We start from the raw sequence: 15,104 nt of genomic DNA, 5'->3' as shown, positions 1-15,104 counted from the left end.
TCTGACCTGCTGCAGTAGCACTAAGCTGCTGGTAGTTGTCTATTTACATTTGTTTTGTTTGTACATGCGATTGAGTGATCTTCAGGGGAGGTGGAAAGAATGGCATGCTCCCATTGTTGTAATCTCAGAAAGAGGAAAGGAGGAATTGTACCAGGGATTGGAAATTTCTGGTAAGGGAAAGGCGAAATAGATATTCGAATCCTGTCCCATGTTTCAGTCCAGCTCTCAGTTCTTCATGATCCACGTTGGCCTGATAGCCTGCTCCCTGGTTTGTTGTTCCTGCTGCTAAATGCCAGTTCAGTCCACAATAAAACAATTACCTTCTATGACCGGGTTGTGTATGGAAGCGGCTGACTTTGTATGCATTGTAGAGGCCTAGGTGTATGGGCTTTGCAGAATGGATCTGCCCCACATTTGTTTTCCTAGATACTCAGTGCAGCATTAGCCTAGATTGGGAGGCTGGGGAGCAGGAGCTGCCATTATCCATGAGGATTCACTGAACAATATATTTCTTCCAAGATTAGGAATAAATAATCTGAATTGCCAGTCTGAGTAGCCAATGTCAAGTTACTTTTCTTCTTGTTCTTTCAGCAAAGAGACTGTATTTTATGCATCATTTAGTCTAATGAAATAGATTAGACTGGTTGTCCTTTAGCTAAATTGCACTCTCTAGGTCATAAACACAATATTGTAGCCACTGCATCTTTGAAAATATACTTAAAAAAAGAATTTAAGTAGGTCTGAAATTCAGAATGGAAGTTCATCAGTTGCCCTTTTTTACAGATAGACTATTTCTTTGTTGGCTTAACAGGATGGTGTTGGGGGACTGTTGTTCAGCCTTTTGGCCATAAGTCTGTGGGGTTCCACAGAGTCAATGCTGTCCCCTATCTGTTTCAACATCTATGTGAAGTTGCTGGGAGAGGTCATGTGGAGCTTTGGTGTATGCTGATGATACCCAACTCCATCTCTTCTTTACAACTGATACCAAGGAAGCTGTGATAGTACTGAATTGTCTGGATGCAGTAAAGCTGATATAGGTGAATAGACTGAGACTTAATCCAGACAAGATGGAAGTGCTGCTGGTCAGTAGGTAAATCAATCTGGAATTGGGATCACAGACTGTTCTGGATGGGTTGCTCTCCCTCTGAACTATCATATTCATAACCTGTGGACCTAGCACTGCTCCTGGAAAGTCAGTCTGCTGCAGTGATCAGGAGTGCCTTTGCCCAGCTTTGGCTGTCTTGGGGAAGTAAGATGTAGCCAGAGTGGTGCATGCCTTGGTAACATCTCTATTAAATTACTGTAATGTGCTCTATATGGAGTTGCCCTTGAAAAGTGTTTGGAAGCTGCAGTTAGTGCAAAATGCAGCCAGCCAGATTTATGTCAGGTGTGCAGATCCCATATAATACCAGTCCTTCAAGAACTGCACTTGCTTCCAATTTGCTTCTAAGCACTATTCAAAATGCTGGTTTAGACCTATAAAGTCCTAAATAACACAAGGCCCAGATATCTGGGAGACAACCTTCTCCCATATGAGCCTGCCAGAAATTTGACACTGTCACAGGAGGCCCTGTTGTGTGAAGGTAGGTTGGTGGGTACATATAACGGCTTTCTCTGTAGCAGCTCTTTGGCTGTGGGACTCCCTACCCAAGGAGTTAGGCTGGGCCCATCTCTTCTAAGCTCCTGTCAGTGAGTCAAAACAGTTCTGTTCTGCATTGCATTCAGTGTTTGATGTTACTGTTTTAACTGTTTCAAAACTGGATTCTATGATTGGTTCTAGGACTGCTTTGAGGAGTTTTTAAAGAGTATTTTAATGTACTTAAAATGTTTTTATCTTCGTATTGCTTTTTATTTGTTCATCGCCTTGGCATTCCTTGTGGGCTGGGTAGCAATACAGAAATATTTTAAATAAATAAATATTTAGCCTTCTTAGGTACCACCATACATTGGGAGAGGAATAATTCATTCCAAATGAGTTACAAATGCTATCCCTGAATATGTTCTTTCCAAATGGTGACTGAAAGAACTGGCACACATCTGTTCATTTTTTGATTACATTCTTGCAGCCTAGGAAAACAAACATTATTATGTATCTAAAGAGAAATCCCTGAACCTAAAGGGAAAATTATAGCTTGTGTAACCAGTGGTGACCAAGGGAGTTACTTGGCCAGTGTGGTACTTTTTCAAGCTATTATTTTCTGACAAACCCTCTTACCTCACTACAATACTATAATGTTTTATTTCTCTCTTGGTAAGACTTGTCGTCAAAGTTGTCTTTTACTGCATTGAAATGAACTCTTGCTATATTCTTACAAAAAACAAACAAAACCAGACTGTAATGTATTCTTCTTAGGATGGCGTGGTCTCCCTTACACAGAAATTGATTTTGTTTTCTGGTGGCTTTTCCTTTTGCTCAGGTTAATAATTTAACACAATATTTTTCTTCTTCTCCTATATCTAGAAGTGAAACAGGATGATAACTTCTGTTATGGGGTTACTAACAAAAACAGTACAGTAACAGTAGCCATCTGTATGGTATGTCATAGTCCTTCATTCTTAAATCTAGATTGTCAGTAAGAGCACATATCATGTAAGAAAGCATCATGCAGTTGGCTTGCATAGGTGTGCTGTGAGAGCTTAGTGTTAAGCAATAACATTTAAAATGTTAAGCATCCTTGCAAACATATACAGTGGACCCTTGTTATATGCTGGGGTTTGGTTCCAAGATCCCCCGTGTATTACAAAATCCGTGTATGCCCAAGTCCCATTAAATATAATGACATAGCAAAATGATGTCCCTTATAAAAAAATGGAAAATCAAGGTAAATTTATACTTTTTTGGAACATTTTCAAACCGTGTATGCTTGAATCCGTGTATAAAAAATCCGTGTATAAGAAGGGCCAGCTGTATGTCTATGTGCTTTCAACTCACCTGTTGACTTATGGCATAGCTGTTTGTTTTTTTTTTTTAAAACGTACCCTCCTATCCTTAATTTAGTCATTTGTGGGATTTAGGCTTCCAACTGACAGGCCAAAAGAAGTGGTTTCAGGCTGCTTTGGGGGCATGGCACTTAGATGACACATGCCCCTGAAGTGGCTGGAAACCGTGCTGCAGCCATTGTAAGAGGGTTAAAGCTGGACTAAAAAGAAACTGAATTTTCCACTCTTTCCTGGAAGGTGCACACTTTGACCTTATATATAAACTTACCAATGTCAGATCAGTTCTAAACGAGCAATCTATCCTTACCTCTCATTTTAAAAAGACAGAGCCACCATACCCAAGCGCTGGGGGTGGCAATGGAAAGAAATGAAAGTGTGACATCTCTAATGAGGATTTCAATACAACATGCACAAACCAGACAGTCCAAAAGGGGTAAAGGGGGGCATGATCATACCTTGTTAGCATCTTATGGCCAAAGCTCTCCTCCAGTGCCCTGTCCCAGTGGAGGGCTGCACATGGCGACTGTGCAGAGGTACAAAGGGACATCCATCCAATGGGATGGCAGTCATTGGCTGTTTGTTGCTGTGATGGTGCACAGAGATGGTTGGGGAGAAAGCAAAAAAAAAAAGTGTCCAGCTGTGCAGTCATGACATGCACACTCTGGCTGTCTTGGGAATGGGAGGTGCAGTCAGCAGGGGCTTGCTCCACTCTCGGAAAAAGCAGTTTTGGGCCGCTTTTTCTTACCCTTCTGTTTGACCCTTAAATTAAATCACTTGATGTAGTCATTTATGGAATACCAACGACTTCAAGGAAAAACAAACTAACATCCACCAGCCCCTTCCATTAGTCAACATCAGGGATGTCTGGTTGTCTCAAGGTGATTATGGGAGTGGGGGAACCAGGCATGTGGGTATAAAGTTTGAAAACTAAGTTGTTCAGTAACGGTGTATATTGAGTTATCCTAGTGGAAAACTTTTGTTTACTGGCATGCTTTGTTTTTTAACTTATATTATTTTCCAGATAACTGCTGTTGCTCACTTAGAATATTATTGCCTTATTGATGCTAGTGGAATTAAACCTCTGTTGTTATTGTTAATTGCCATCAAGTTGCCTGTGACTGATAGTGGCCCTATGAAATTGAGACAAACATCTGTAAGAGATCCTGATTTGTTTGTTTTGTCCTTAACCCAAGGATACTTAGTAAAAATAAATTAGATGAAAATTATAGAGGAAATGCACATTTATCCATTTTAGGTCAGTTATAAATTACTAATGGTTGAATATTTTATCTTTTTTATCTTTTTTATTATTAGCAAGCTAAAAAAGCTAAGTGAAGACAGCTTAACTAAGCAGCCAGAAGAAGTCTTTGATGTCTTGGAGAAACTTGGTGAAGGGTATGTACAACTCTGCCTATCTAGGGAAAAATTGGGAAGACTCAAATGAAATCTCACAAAAACAGGGAGAAGAATAACAATGATCTTGAGTTGGATTTGCCCTTTGGGCCACTTCCCACATCCCCACAACTGAGTTATCCAAGAACATCTTGGAGCTGTGAAGAACGTTACAAGTTTCAGACACATGGGTGTAACAAGGTCCTCATGTTTGTTGTTGTGTGTCATTTCCTACTTATGGCAACCCTAAGGCAAACCTATTATGGGGTTTTCTTCGTAAGATTTGTTTAGAAGGGGTTTGCCATTGTCTGTCTCTGATGCTCAGAGAGTGTGACTTGCCCAGGGTCACCCAGTGGGTTTCTGTGGCTGAGTGGGGATTCAGACCTTGGTTTCCAGAGATGTAGTCCAGTGCTCAAACCATTGTACCATGCTGGCTCTCATGGTTACTTTATGAAAAACACCACTGTTAGGGGTTGAGTGCAGGAAAAGCTAGTTAACCTATCCCATGGCAGCTATTTTTATTGCTCACATTGTTTCTTCTCCCCATCTGAGTTGCTTTTTTCTTTGCAAGATTACAACCAAGTGTCATGTCTTTGAGGTCAAGGACAGATGCAGTTAGGGTCGAATGTTTCCCGGTGGGACTCCCTTGCATTCCAGATTAACTAAGGACTTGTTTACACCAGCCAGAATGCTGTGTCAGTCACATGGCTGGGTGCATTCTGAGGAAAGGACTTACACCAGTGATGGTGACTCCAGGCAGCCCAGTAGGATACATGTGAAAACAGCCACCTGGTGTCACTGGAATGCTCTGGATTTTTCTGTAAAATTTGGAGCAAAAGGTGCATTTTAAAATCCGTTTTAGGCAGGGATAGGGCAGATTTGGTGCAGAACTGGCCTTCCCTTTTGAAGACAGTCAATACTCAAGTTGGGGATTTGGCCTTGCATTGTGTATACAGCAGGTTCCAATGAGGTAGGTGGGAAACCAATGTTTTTGGGCTGTGTGGACATGCCTTTCAGCTTGTCATAGAACAGGGAATTATGTTGCTTCCTACAAGTTTTCAGTGAACCTGGCTTTACTAACTATGTTTTTTTTAATAGAATTCCACTTCCATGTAAGATAACAGTATGCATCTCATTGCATGTAATGTGAGCACATGAATTGATGGAAAACAAATATTCATCATGTAGAAGGCAAAGTACAAGTATTTTCATCTTCATGAATGCAGTTCGTTCTTGAATTCTTATTGGAAACATTCACTCAAATCCAACAAAGGAGCATCTCTATTTCTGTAAAATACTGTCTAGCTTTGCTCAGTGTATGAGCATCTGAGGAAGTAAACCGAAGCCCATGTTGCCAACTTCTTTCTTTCAGTTAGTCTCAGAGGTGCTACAAAATCCCTTTATATACTGATTTGCATAGTGTTATGCAGTGATTAGCTACAGTGTCCTAAACACAGGAAGTGTTACTGATATTCTTCTTAGTACACATTACTTCCATTATATAGATTCTCTGATTTTTTAATATGAGATGGTAAGAATTTACAAGTGTTCAATTCTCACTGTTGCATTTTTTTAAAAACCCTACATTATTTCCCCATTCCAATTGCTTTCCCTTTTGTAGAGTTCCACTTCTGTATTATAAATTAGAAGAAAATATGTCTCTCCCTACAGATGTGGTCAATAAGTGGTGGGGAAACACATTGGATTCCGGATACTCCTTTCTAGTAGAGAGACATGATGCTACCAGTCACATTTCATGGTATTGTAACAAAAATCTGAGTGCAAGGGAGAAACCTGATCATTATATATAGTGGTGCCATTGATGGCTTGAATGAATATACGTAGTATGTAATTGAAATGTTGAATTACTATTGTTCTCTTTTCTAGGTCTTATGGCAGTGTATTTAAAGCCATTCATAAAGAATCAGGGCAAGTAGTGGCAATTAAGCAAGTCCCTGTTGAATCAGATCTACAGGAAATAATTAAAGAAATTTCTATAATGCAACAATGTGACAGGTATGGATTATATGTAGTTTGAGAACTCTACCATCATTAACAAAAATGCTTAAACATCTTTTATCTGACAATATCAGTTTTAATCAGTTAACAAATACAAGCTAAGGTTGAAAGTCTCTTTAAATTTTTGACTGATTGATGATTGAAAAGGTAAATATTTTGTTTAGTTTCAACCTTGCTTGGTTGCTGGCTATAAATGTGGATGGTTGAAAAGAAGGATACGAATGATGAAGGGAATGGAAGCACACTCTCTGAAATCTGTCTTGTTCCTTTGGAGTGTTTACATGCTATAGTGTTTTTTTATCGATATATATTTTATGATTTTCATGTCATTTACAATAATTATTATGTGTTACATATTATCCTTCAATATGTTACACCAAATACAGAAAACAAGTCTTCCATAAATCATACGCATTTCAGTACATCAAGCTTATGTGAATTCTCTTACAATGTATTGTCTTTAAGTCTTTAAGCTATAGTGCTTTTTTATGTGAGAACCAGGTCAACTTGTTTCATGTCACACCTTCACCATAAATATTACTACTATATATTTGTTACAGTTACAGAGGTTAGTGGTGAAGTAAATATTGAAATTAAATTACTAGTGTTGGAAGTGTGTGTGTTGCTAAAAAAAAAACCCAAAACTGTTGCCCTTTGGAAGTTGGTATATGGGGTGGCCAACATCAAGTTCTAGTCCCTCTTTCTAGCCAATAGCTCTCTATAATGTTCCACAGCACTTCACTTATGGTCCTCATTACATGAGCAGTGACCCCTGTGTTTGTGATTTTGGAGATTGAATTGAATAGATTAATGTTTGTGGCAGATGAATTTCCTTAGACTAAAAACATGGGAATATGGCTGAGCTGAGAGGATATCCTTGTTCAAATGTTTATCATTTGATTCAAACAAATGTTTATACCCTACCTTATCTCATCAGCTGGGAGCAGATCATTTGTTTATTTAATTAGAATATACATAATGTTTGCCTTTCACCTGCCTTGCTTTGGGAGGATGAGAGAACTAAGGTGTCAAAATGCAGAAATTCCTTTAGGTCATAGCAGTCATTCATTGTGTGTGTAAAAGAGAGAATGAATACAGCAGGAAGTTTTATAGGTGGTCTTTGAATGTACATGTAATAAAGAGTTGGAGATGGTGAAGTACAAGTGATTAAGTGGGGTTTCTTTTAGTGCCAAAGGTTGACAGTAATGGATAGATGTTGAACAAAGATATGGGTGTGCCCTTAGTAAACTATTGGTGAATCACTCCCTTGTAAAATATTTGTGGACAGAAAAACTCCCTTTCTTCTGAGGCTTGTTTTATATCAGTCAGGATCTTTATGGACAAGCTACAGATGCCACAAAACACAGAGTAGTTAAAGTAAGACTAACAGAATCCAAATCAGAGGATTACAAGAATGCTACTTGGCTCTAAATATTGCAATATTGTATATACTTCGGCAGGCTTCTAATCTTTCTTTTTATTGCAGATCGTTAATCTTTAGTGTAAAGTCTTCAGAATTTGTTATGGAGATTGACCCAAAATATTGTATCCTAGTAATAACACAATTGTAAGGGGCAAAGTTTAAATTCAACCATATCTATCTGATAAGAGTAAAATGAATTTTATGATACATTTATTCAGTGTGTGATGGATGCTCATTGAACAGTTCTTGCTATGTGCTGTTGATATTGATATGCTGTATTGGTAGTCACAATTGTGCTTAACTCAGTAGTGGGAGATAAAGCTTAGCATGAAATTCTGGATGGAGAGAAAGTTTCCTTACTTAGGGAGAAAATAAACCTTTAACCTTAAATGACTTTAGAACCTTGGTGTCATTATTCTATACTTTGTTTGTTTCTTTGCTTTAAACATATCTAATCACTGAGATGTAATTGACTGATTATAAATTTGTTTTGAGTGGTTAAATAAAAAAATAGTGTGTAACAGCATTCTGTCTCATCCTCTTTGTTTTGTCATTGCATCTGAACAAGACCATTTTATATTGTGTAGTTTGTATGTATAACACCATTTTTAATTCTCCCCCCTATCCTCCTGAAGATATAATTATCTTAAAATTTAAAACCTATGTAGCATGAGGAGTTACTGAAGTCTTTTTTTTCTGGTAGAAATAATAATTCTGGACAGTGCTGTTGATTTTGGAAATTGATGTTCTTTTTTTTTTTTAGTCCTTATGTTGTCAAGTATTATGGCAGCTACTTTAAGAACACAGACCTATGGATTGTTATGGAGTACTGTGGAGCTGGTTCAGTCTCAGACATAATTAGATTACGGAATAAAACAGTAAGTTTTTATTTTTTTCATAAAATATTATTCATGGGGAGGGGGTGTTCTCCACATTTGCTCTAGCAAAATGTTTATAAAGGCCCACCTCTCAGATGTTGAGTGCTTTTAACTAAAGTTTGCATTTTCCAGAGAAAACAAAGTATTGACACGTGTTCCAATCTTCTCTTGATTTCAGTCAAATTAAATCATCCTTGACTTTCCCTTATGACTGCACCTAACAGGCTTCTGTTATAGTTAGAAATAGACCTGTTTCATCTGCTCTATAGATAACTTGGGTGCTAAGTGTTCATGCATTTAAAAAAAAGAAAGAAAGATAAACTCTGCCATAGAGGCAGGGAGTACAGATGCTTCAGCTGATGCTCAGCAGGAGGATTCTGGCCATTCTGCCAAGCAGTGGCTGCAGTAGCACTGCTCATCTCTGCTTCTCCTTCCTGCAGGAAAAAAGACAGGGAACTTGGAAATGGAGAAGAGATAGAATTGTCACAAACCTTCCAAGATAATTCCTGCATGCCTCTGCAACTTCAGATTTGGAAATAAATCTTTTTTGCTTAGTGCATTCACCAGGGAGAGTGCTATGTGTAATTGCTGAAGCCTGAATTTTCTTCATGTCTTTGACTACTTTCCTGCAGATTAAAAGGCTGCAGAGAGAAGTTTCCTTTGTGTCTCATTTTCTTGCATGTACAGAACACAGAACATTATAGTAAGAGGGACTAAATATAATGTCAGAGAAATTCATGAGGTAGAGGATTTATTTTGCTAAAGGAAAAGGGGTAGTACCAAAAATATCGTCTTAGTTTAAATTAAAGCTTTTAGAGCCAGTAACTAAGCTGTAAGAAAGGCATCCATTCTTGGAGGGGTATATGAAAGCTCGGAAATCACCAAACAGTGAAGTCATGAAGGCTTTAATTTGGGGAATCCCAGAGTGCAGGATGCATGGCCTAAGGTCCTGTGGCCTAAGATTTTAGAAGAGACTTTGTTGTTGTTGTTGCTGTGTGCTTTCAGGGCATTTCCAAATTATGATGACCCTAAGGTAAACCTATGATGGAGTTTTCTTGGCAAGATTTATTCAGAGAGGTTTTGCTTTTGCCTTCTTCTGTGGGTGAGAGAGTATGACTTGCCCAAGGTCAGTCATATATGGCTGAGTGGCATTTGAACCCTGGTCTGCACAGTTGTAGTCCAATGCTCAAACCATTATACAGTGGACCTTTTCCATATGTGGGGGATCCAGTCTGGACTCCTGCCCAAAGGGAAAAATGTGTATGTGCAAGTCCCATTTAAAACAATGGGCAGACACTCCCATATGTGGTGGGGTGCATGCGTGGTGGGTGCATGTGCCATTGTTTTAAATGGGACTTTTCTTCCTCGTAAGGTTAAAGCCATGTATGTCATGCCCACGTGTGGCGCAGGCGCACTGTACCATGCTGTCTGCCTGTTTATCAGATATCTTTGTAGATGAAATTAGTTAAATTTAGGAAAAGAACATTTGTTTTTATTTTCCTGTTGAGACATTTGAGAAGGCTTGTTGGGTAAAATGACAGGAGACATGATGTACTTCACACTTTGTGAAAATCTCTTAGAGTCCTCATCTGCATATCCTGTGTGGCCAGTACGGAAACAGAGAATGCTATGTTATTAGCAAGTTAGAGAAAAGGAGAGAAAAATACTATATATATTGTATGTAAGTCGGCCTCATGTATAAGTCAAGGGCAGGTTTTCTAGCTAAAATTACAGATTTTGATATGACCCATGGGTAAGTCAAAGATAAAAGTTAGGGGCATATAAGAAAGGATGTAAAAGATGAAGCAAAGGAAAACAATGCCAAAGAACTTAGAAAATGCCAGCAGGCATAACTCTTCGTGCTCACCCTAAAGGTTTGATGGTTGAGGAGAACTACAGTAAATTGTGATTGTGCAATGTGTGGAGGAGGTGAGCAAGCATAGGTGGGGCTATGAAAATGCACATATGTCAAAATAGATGAAAACATGAAGCGAAGAATTATAGCCTTCAACTTTGCTTGATTTTAAACCAGAAAAGTTGACAAATGTACACAAACTTCTTATTGAAGTACTTCAAAACCCAATTCCTCTAGGTGCTCCTTTGAAGGAAAATGCCAAAGAGCTTTCGCTGCCGCCATTTCCCCACCTAGGCATTCAATAACATCAGAAATGGTCCTGTGACAGAGAGTACAGTGGATTGGTGCTGCTTTTAGGTGCTCCCAGGATGGATTAAGCTCTCGCCTTTCATCACTCTACTCAAGAGAAGAGAATGACTCCTTTTTTTGATAAGAGTTAAGGTTCAGTACTTAGACTGACCTGTGGATAAGTTGACTTGGTTTATTGAGGTCAATTTTTGACTAATTTTTTACACTTATGCATGAGTATATACAGTACCCTGAAATACAAAATTATTAAGTCTCTTTCTAGTTCTTTCTTTTTTGTTAACAAATTTTTAGAACTGAATAACTGACAGTTATCAACATTACTTTGAAATTTTGCTTTCATGGTTAAGAACTTTGTGTTTCTTTTGTGGGGAGAAGAAAACATTTTATTCTCTGGCTTATGATTTGATATTATATGGATGATGTGCAAGTTATAAGTAATATCTATGCGAAGGAATGGGAGCTTTGGAGTTACTCTGGCCTTGCAACAACAATATGAACAGGAGGGATATAGCCTCTATGCATGGCTTACAGTTGGACTATTCATGGAGAATCCATTCTGGACCCTTCCCCCCCCACAGACAGAAAAAACTGAGACCTTAAGTTGCATTGTCCTAATGGCAGCATGTCATGTGCGCACCCGCTAGCATAGCAGCATCAAGCGTGACCATTGGGGACAACTGGGCTTGCTGTCCAGATGCTCAGATCCGCAGATAGCAAGTCTGCGGATACAGAGGGTCAACTATACTTCAGATTCTTAGTCTTATTTCTTTATCCCTGGCACAGTCTATGGATAGGTGTGATAGCTTCAGAATGCGGTCACATACTCTAGCTGGTCTTCCTGTGGCTTGAAGTCTGTGGCTTTTTCATATGGCATTCACTTTTACTTGATATTCTTCTCCATTTTTGGTTAAAGTATTCTAAGATTAAAGGAGAATATCTTGAGAATATTGCCTGACATTGTTAGATCATGAATCTTAAATCAGATAAGGAGGAGGTAAAAAAATCATAGCTTCTTGTTATGGCAGTAGCACTGAAGGATTAAGAATACTTAAGAATAGCCCAAAAACCCCACGAAAAACTATTAAGAATACTATTGGGCATTGCTAATTTATAGCCACATTCTCAGGTTAGTTTAGAAAATAGTTGATAACATTTAAAATACAACAAATTCATGGAACAGGTGAGAACTATTTAAAAATTAATGAACCTAATTTAAAGCAGTACATCCAATCATCCAAAATCCACAAAACAGTGATACCTTTGTGGGGACAACTGAAATGCACAAAATACCGTATATATGCAACTATAAATCAACCTCATGTATAAGTTGAGGGCAGATTTTGGGGCCAAAATTATGGATTTTTATATGACCCATGGATAAGTTGAGAATAAAACTTAGGGGCGTGAAACAAAGGATGTAAAGAAGGAAGCAAAGGAAAATGATACCAAAGAACTTACAAAAATCCAGCAAGCATAACTGTTTGTGCTCATACTAAAGGCTGGATAGATGACAGAGTACAGTGGGATCGGTGCTTCCAGGACAAATTACACTTTTGCCTTTCACCAGGAAATGGTCCCTTTTTTTGATAACAGTTAACGTACAGTACTTACATTGACCCGTGGATAAGTTGACTCAGGTTTTTTGGGTCAGTTTTTTGACTAAAATTTCTAGAGTTATACATGAGTATATACAGTACATGTTGCAAGCATTTGAAGCTCCACTGACTTCTTCATCAGGCAAAGATGTTAAAAATCATACAGGAGATGAACAATTATGATATTAGTCACAAGCCTAATTTAAAGCAGGAACAGATTAAAATTCTTGGGAAAATAAGAAGATAATTGTCTTGCATCAAAATGATATCACAATATCCACCAGCTTTCTTAAGAAGTTGTTAGTTACCTGTGGAGATTTATAAACCTTCAGGTACTCTGGTCCAAACTGCAAATGGTTAAAATTAGCCCTTTGAATTGGTTGTTGAATATGACCACAGTATGTATACCCACAACTAAAAGGATACAAGGTCTGAAGAGTCTGTAACTTAATCCTATTTTAATGAATTCAAAAGATGAGGAGAATTGCATCTATAACCAGTAGTATACAATCCAGGGTTTGGGCATGCTTTTCATGTTGCATTTGTTTAGGCCCGTTGTCCACAGTATATTCTTTATGGGTGGTACCTTTGTTCCTGTTTGAACCTTGTTGACTTCTGTGGGATCTTGTGCAGCCATAAAGAGGTCAAGCCATGTGGATTAGATTGCAGGAGAGGAAACTTGATGGGGTTTTGCTTTCTGTATTTGTAAAACATTTTGTATAATCTCTTCATGCTATATAAATAATAATAAGAAGGGAGTTTGTGTTGTATTTTCTTAGTCATTCAGTTTGTTTACAGAAGTGTAGAGAGGGTGTATGTGTACACAGAAGTAAAATGGTTGGTTATTTATGCTTTCTCATAGCTTACAGAAGATGAAATTGCAACCATTCTTAAATCTACGCTTAAAGGACTTGAATATTTGCACTTTATGAGAAAAATACACAGAGATATAAAGGCTGGAAACATCCTCTTAAACACTGAAGGACATGCCAAGTTAGCTGACTTTGGAGTAGCTGGGCAGTTAACTGTAAGTATAAAGGATGTGTGAACTGAATTTTAAAAGTAAATGCATTACTGTGTACTCTACATGAGGCTTCTACATTACAGTAGTCTCCCCATATCTGTGGGGGATATGTTCCAAGACACTCTCAGTGTATGTGTGAAACTGTGGATAGTACTGATTCTATACCGTAATGTTTTCGGACCCTGATGGACCATGGGTAACTGAAACTGCAGAGATCAAAAGGACAGATAAGGAGAGACTATGTCATGTTTTTGGACCATGGGAGACCGTGGGTTACTGAAAGCATGGAATGCAAAATTGTAAATAAGGCTGGACTACTGTATTTGGTGTTCGCAAGCTGCTGCACTGACCAAAGCCTGAACAGCATTCTTTCTGGTTGTGTATGTCCTGATGAATCATCTTATCAATCATCTCCTGCAGTTTAACACAAAAGGCTGGTAATGATGTTGATAGATACAATAGCCCAGACCTGTGAAGTCCAGTATGAGACAGCCTCCTCAGATCATTACAGTAGGTGTGACCAGTAAGCAGGAAGAGTTTCAATAATATAACTAATTGGCCTCCCTTACAAACAGTTCTTCAGCATGCACTTGATGATCACCAGTCAGGTATAAATACACTAAGTGTCACATATACCCAGGTTATTCTGCTTGAGTAGCAAAGATTCCCCACTCCACACATGTAGTAACACAGGATATCCCTTTCTTGATTAGGTTTCAGGAGAATTAATCCACCCTGGTCAGATAGCTTACATTTTTGGTCCGTTTGATCATATGCATAATCTTCTTTGTCACACTAGAATTTCCCATGTCCAGTGTATTCTATCCATCTTTGCATTTTTCGCAGAAATCTGTCTAGGGTCAGTTTTTGTTGTTGTTGTGCATCTTCAAGTTGTTTCCAACTTGACCCTGTCACAGGGTTTTCTTGGGAAGTTTCTTCAAAGGGGCATTGCCGTTGCCATGCCCTGAGGTTGACAGAGTGTGACTTGCCCATGGTCACCATTTTTAGAAATATTATTAGCCTTGCAGGAGTTCAATACACTTTTCTGCTTGCTTTTGGACCCACATTGCACGCTTGTATCATTAGGACTCTTCCTTGGTCAATCATTACCTGAAATCACCTTTGGCAAGGAAATCTGTGGTTCTGACAGTTCATCAAACATCTTTTGAAATAGAGCGCTGAAATACTTTTTCAGCTGCAGGCCTTTACACATGGCAGGTTTGTGCCTTTTGTGTGGTTAGTGCCCTCCTCATATATATGCTTGTATATTAAGTGCACTCAAAAACACATGCAATATGCATATACTGTAATTTAAAAATTTCATTGAACATATGTACAAGTAAAAAAACCCCATAGAATAAGTTTGAGTGATCTTGTAATTTTAGGGGTTGGAGTATTATATTTATTGTAGGAAGATACTTGGCCTGCTAAACATCGGAGAAGACTGTATAAAACATTGTCGTCTTACATGTATTACTTTAGAAAAAAAAATAATTACAGTGCGCCCGTGTCATATGCGGGTTGCTTTATGTGGCTTTCAGCATACGCTGAAAACTGTGCGGGGAGAAAGGGGCAGCACGTTCCATAGGGACTATTGGGGTGTGTGCCTGTGGCGCGCATGCACTGCCACACCGCCGTGTGCACGAGCCTCATTCATTTAAATGGGGCT

General features: G+C 38.6%; 1 protein-coding gene across 2 annotated transcripts in view; it reads left to right on the top strand.

The window, feature by feature from the left end:
• STK3 (serine/threonine kinase 3) overlaps nucleotides 1-15,104 on the top strand; it is an 881,840-nt gene that overhangs the window by 15,899 nt on the left and 850,837 nt on the right. For both annotated transcript variants that reach the window (XM_042464942.1, XM_042464941.1), the window contains exons 2-5: nucleotides 4,255-4,335; nucleotides 6,220-6,348; nucleotides 8,538-8,652; nucleotides 13,274-13,438. In XM_042464942.1, the coding sequence (XP_042320876.1) occupies nucleotides 4,255-4,335; nucleotides 6,220-6,348; nucleotides 8,538-8,652; nucleotides 13,274-13,438 (490 nt within the window). The remainder of the gene's footprint in view (nucleotides 1-4,254; nucleotides 4,336-6,219; nucleotides 6,349-8,537; nucleotides 8,653-13,273; nucleotides 13,439-15,104) is intronic.

The sequence above is a fragment of the Sceloporus undulatus genome, chromosome 4, assembly GCF_019175285.1.
Source record: "Sceloporus undulatus isolate JIND9_A2432 ecotype Alabama chromosome 4, SceUnd_v1.1, whole genome shotgun sequence".
Classification (NCBI taxonomy): Eukaryota; Metazoa; Chordata; class Lepidosauria; order Squamata; family Phrynosomatidae; genus Sceloporus; species Sceloporus undulatus.
Note: the sequence above shows the minus strand (reverse complement) of the source record. Positions and strands in the feature narration are given on the sequence as shown.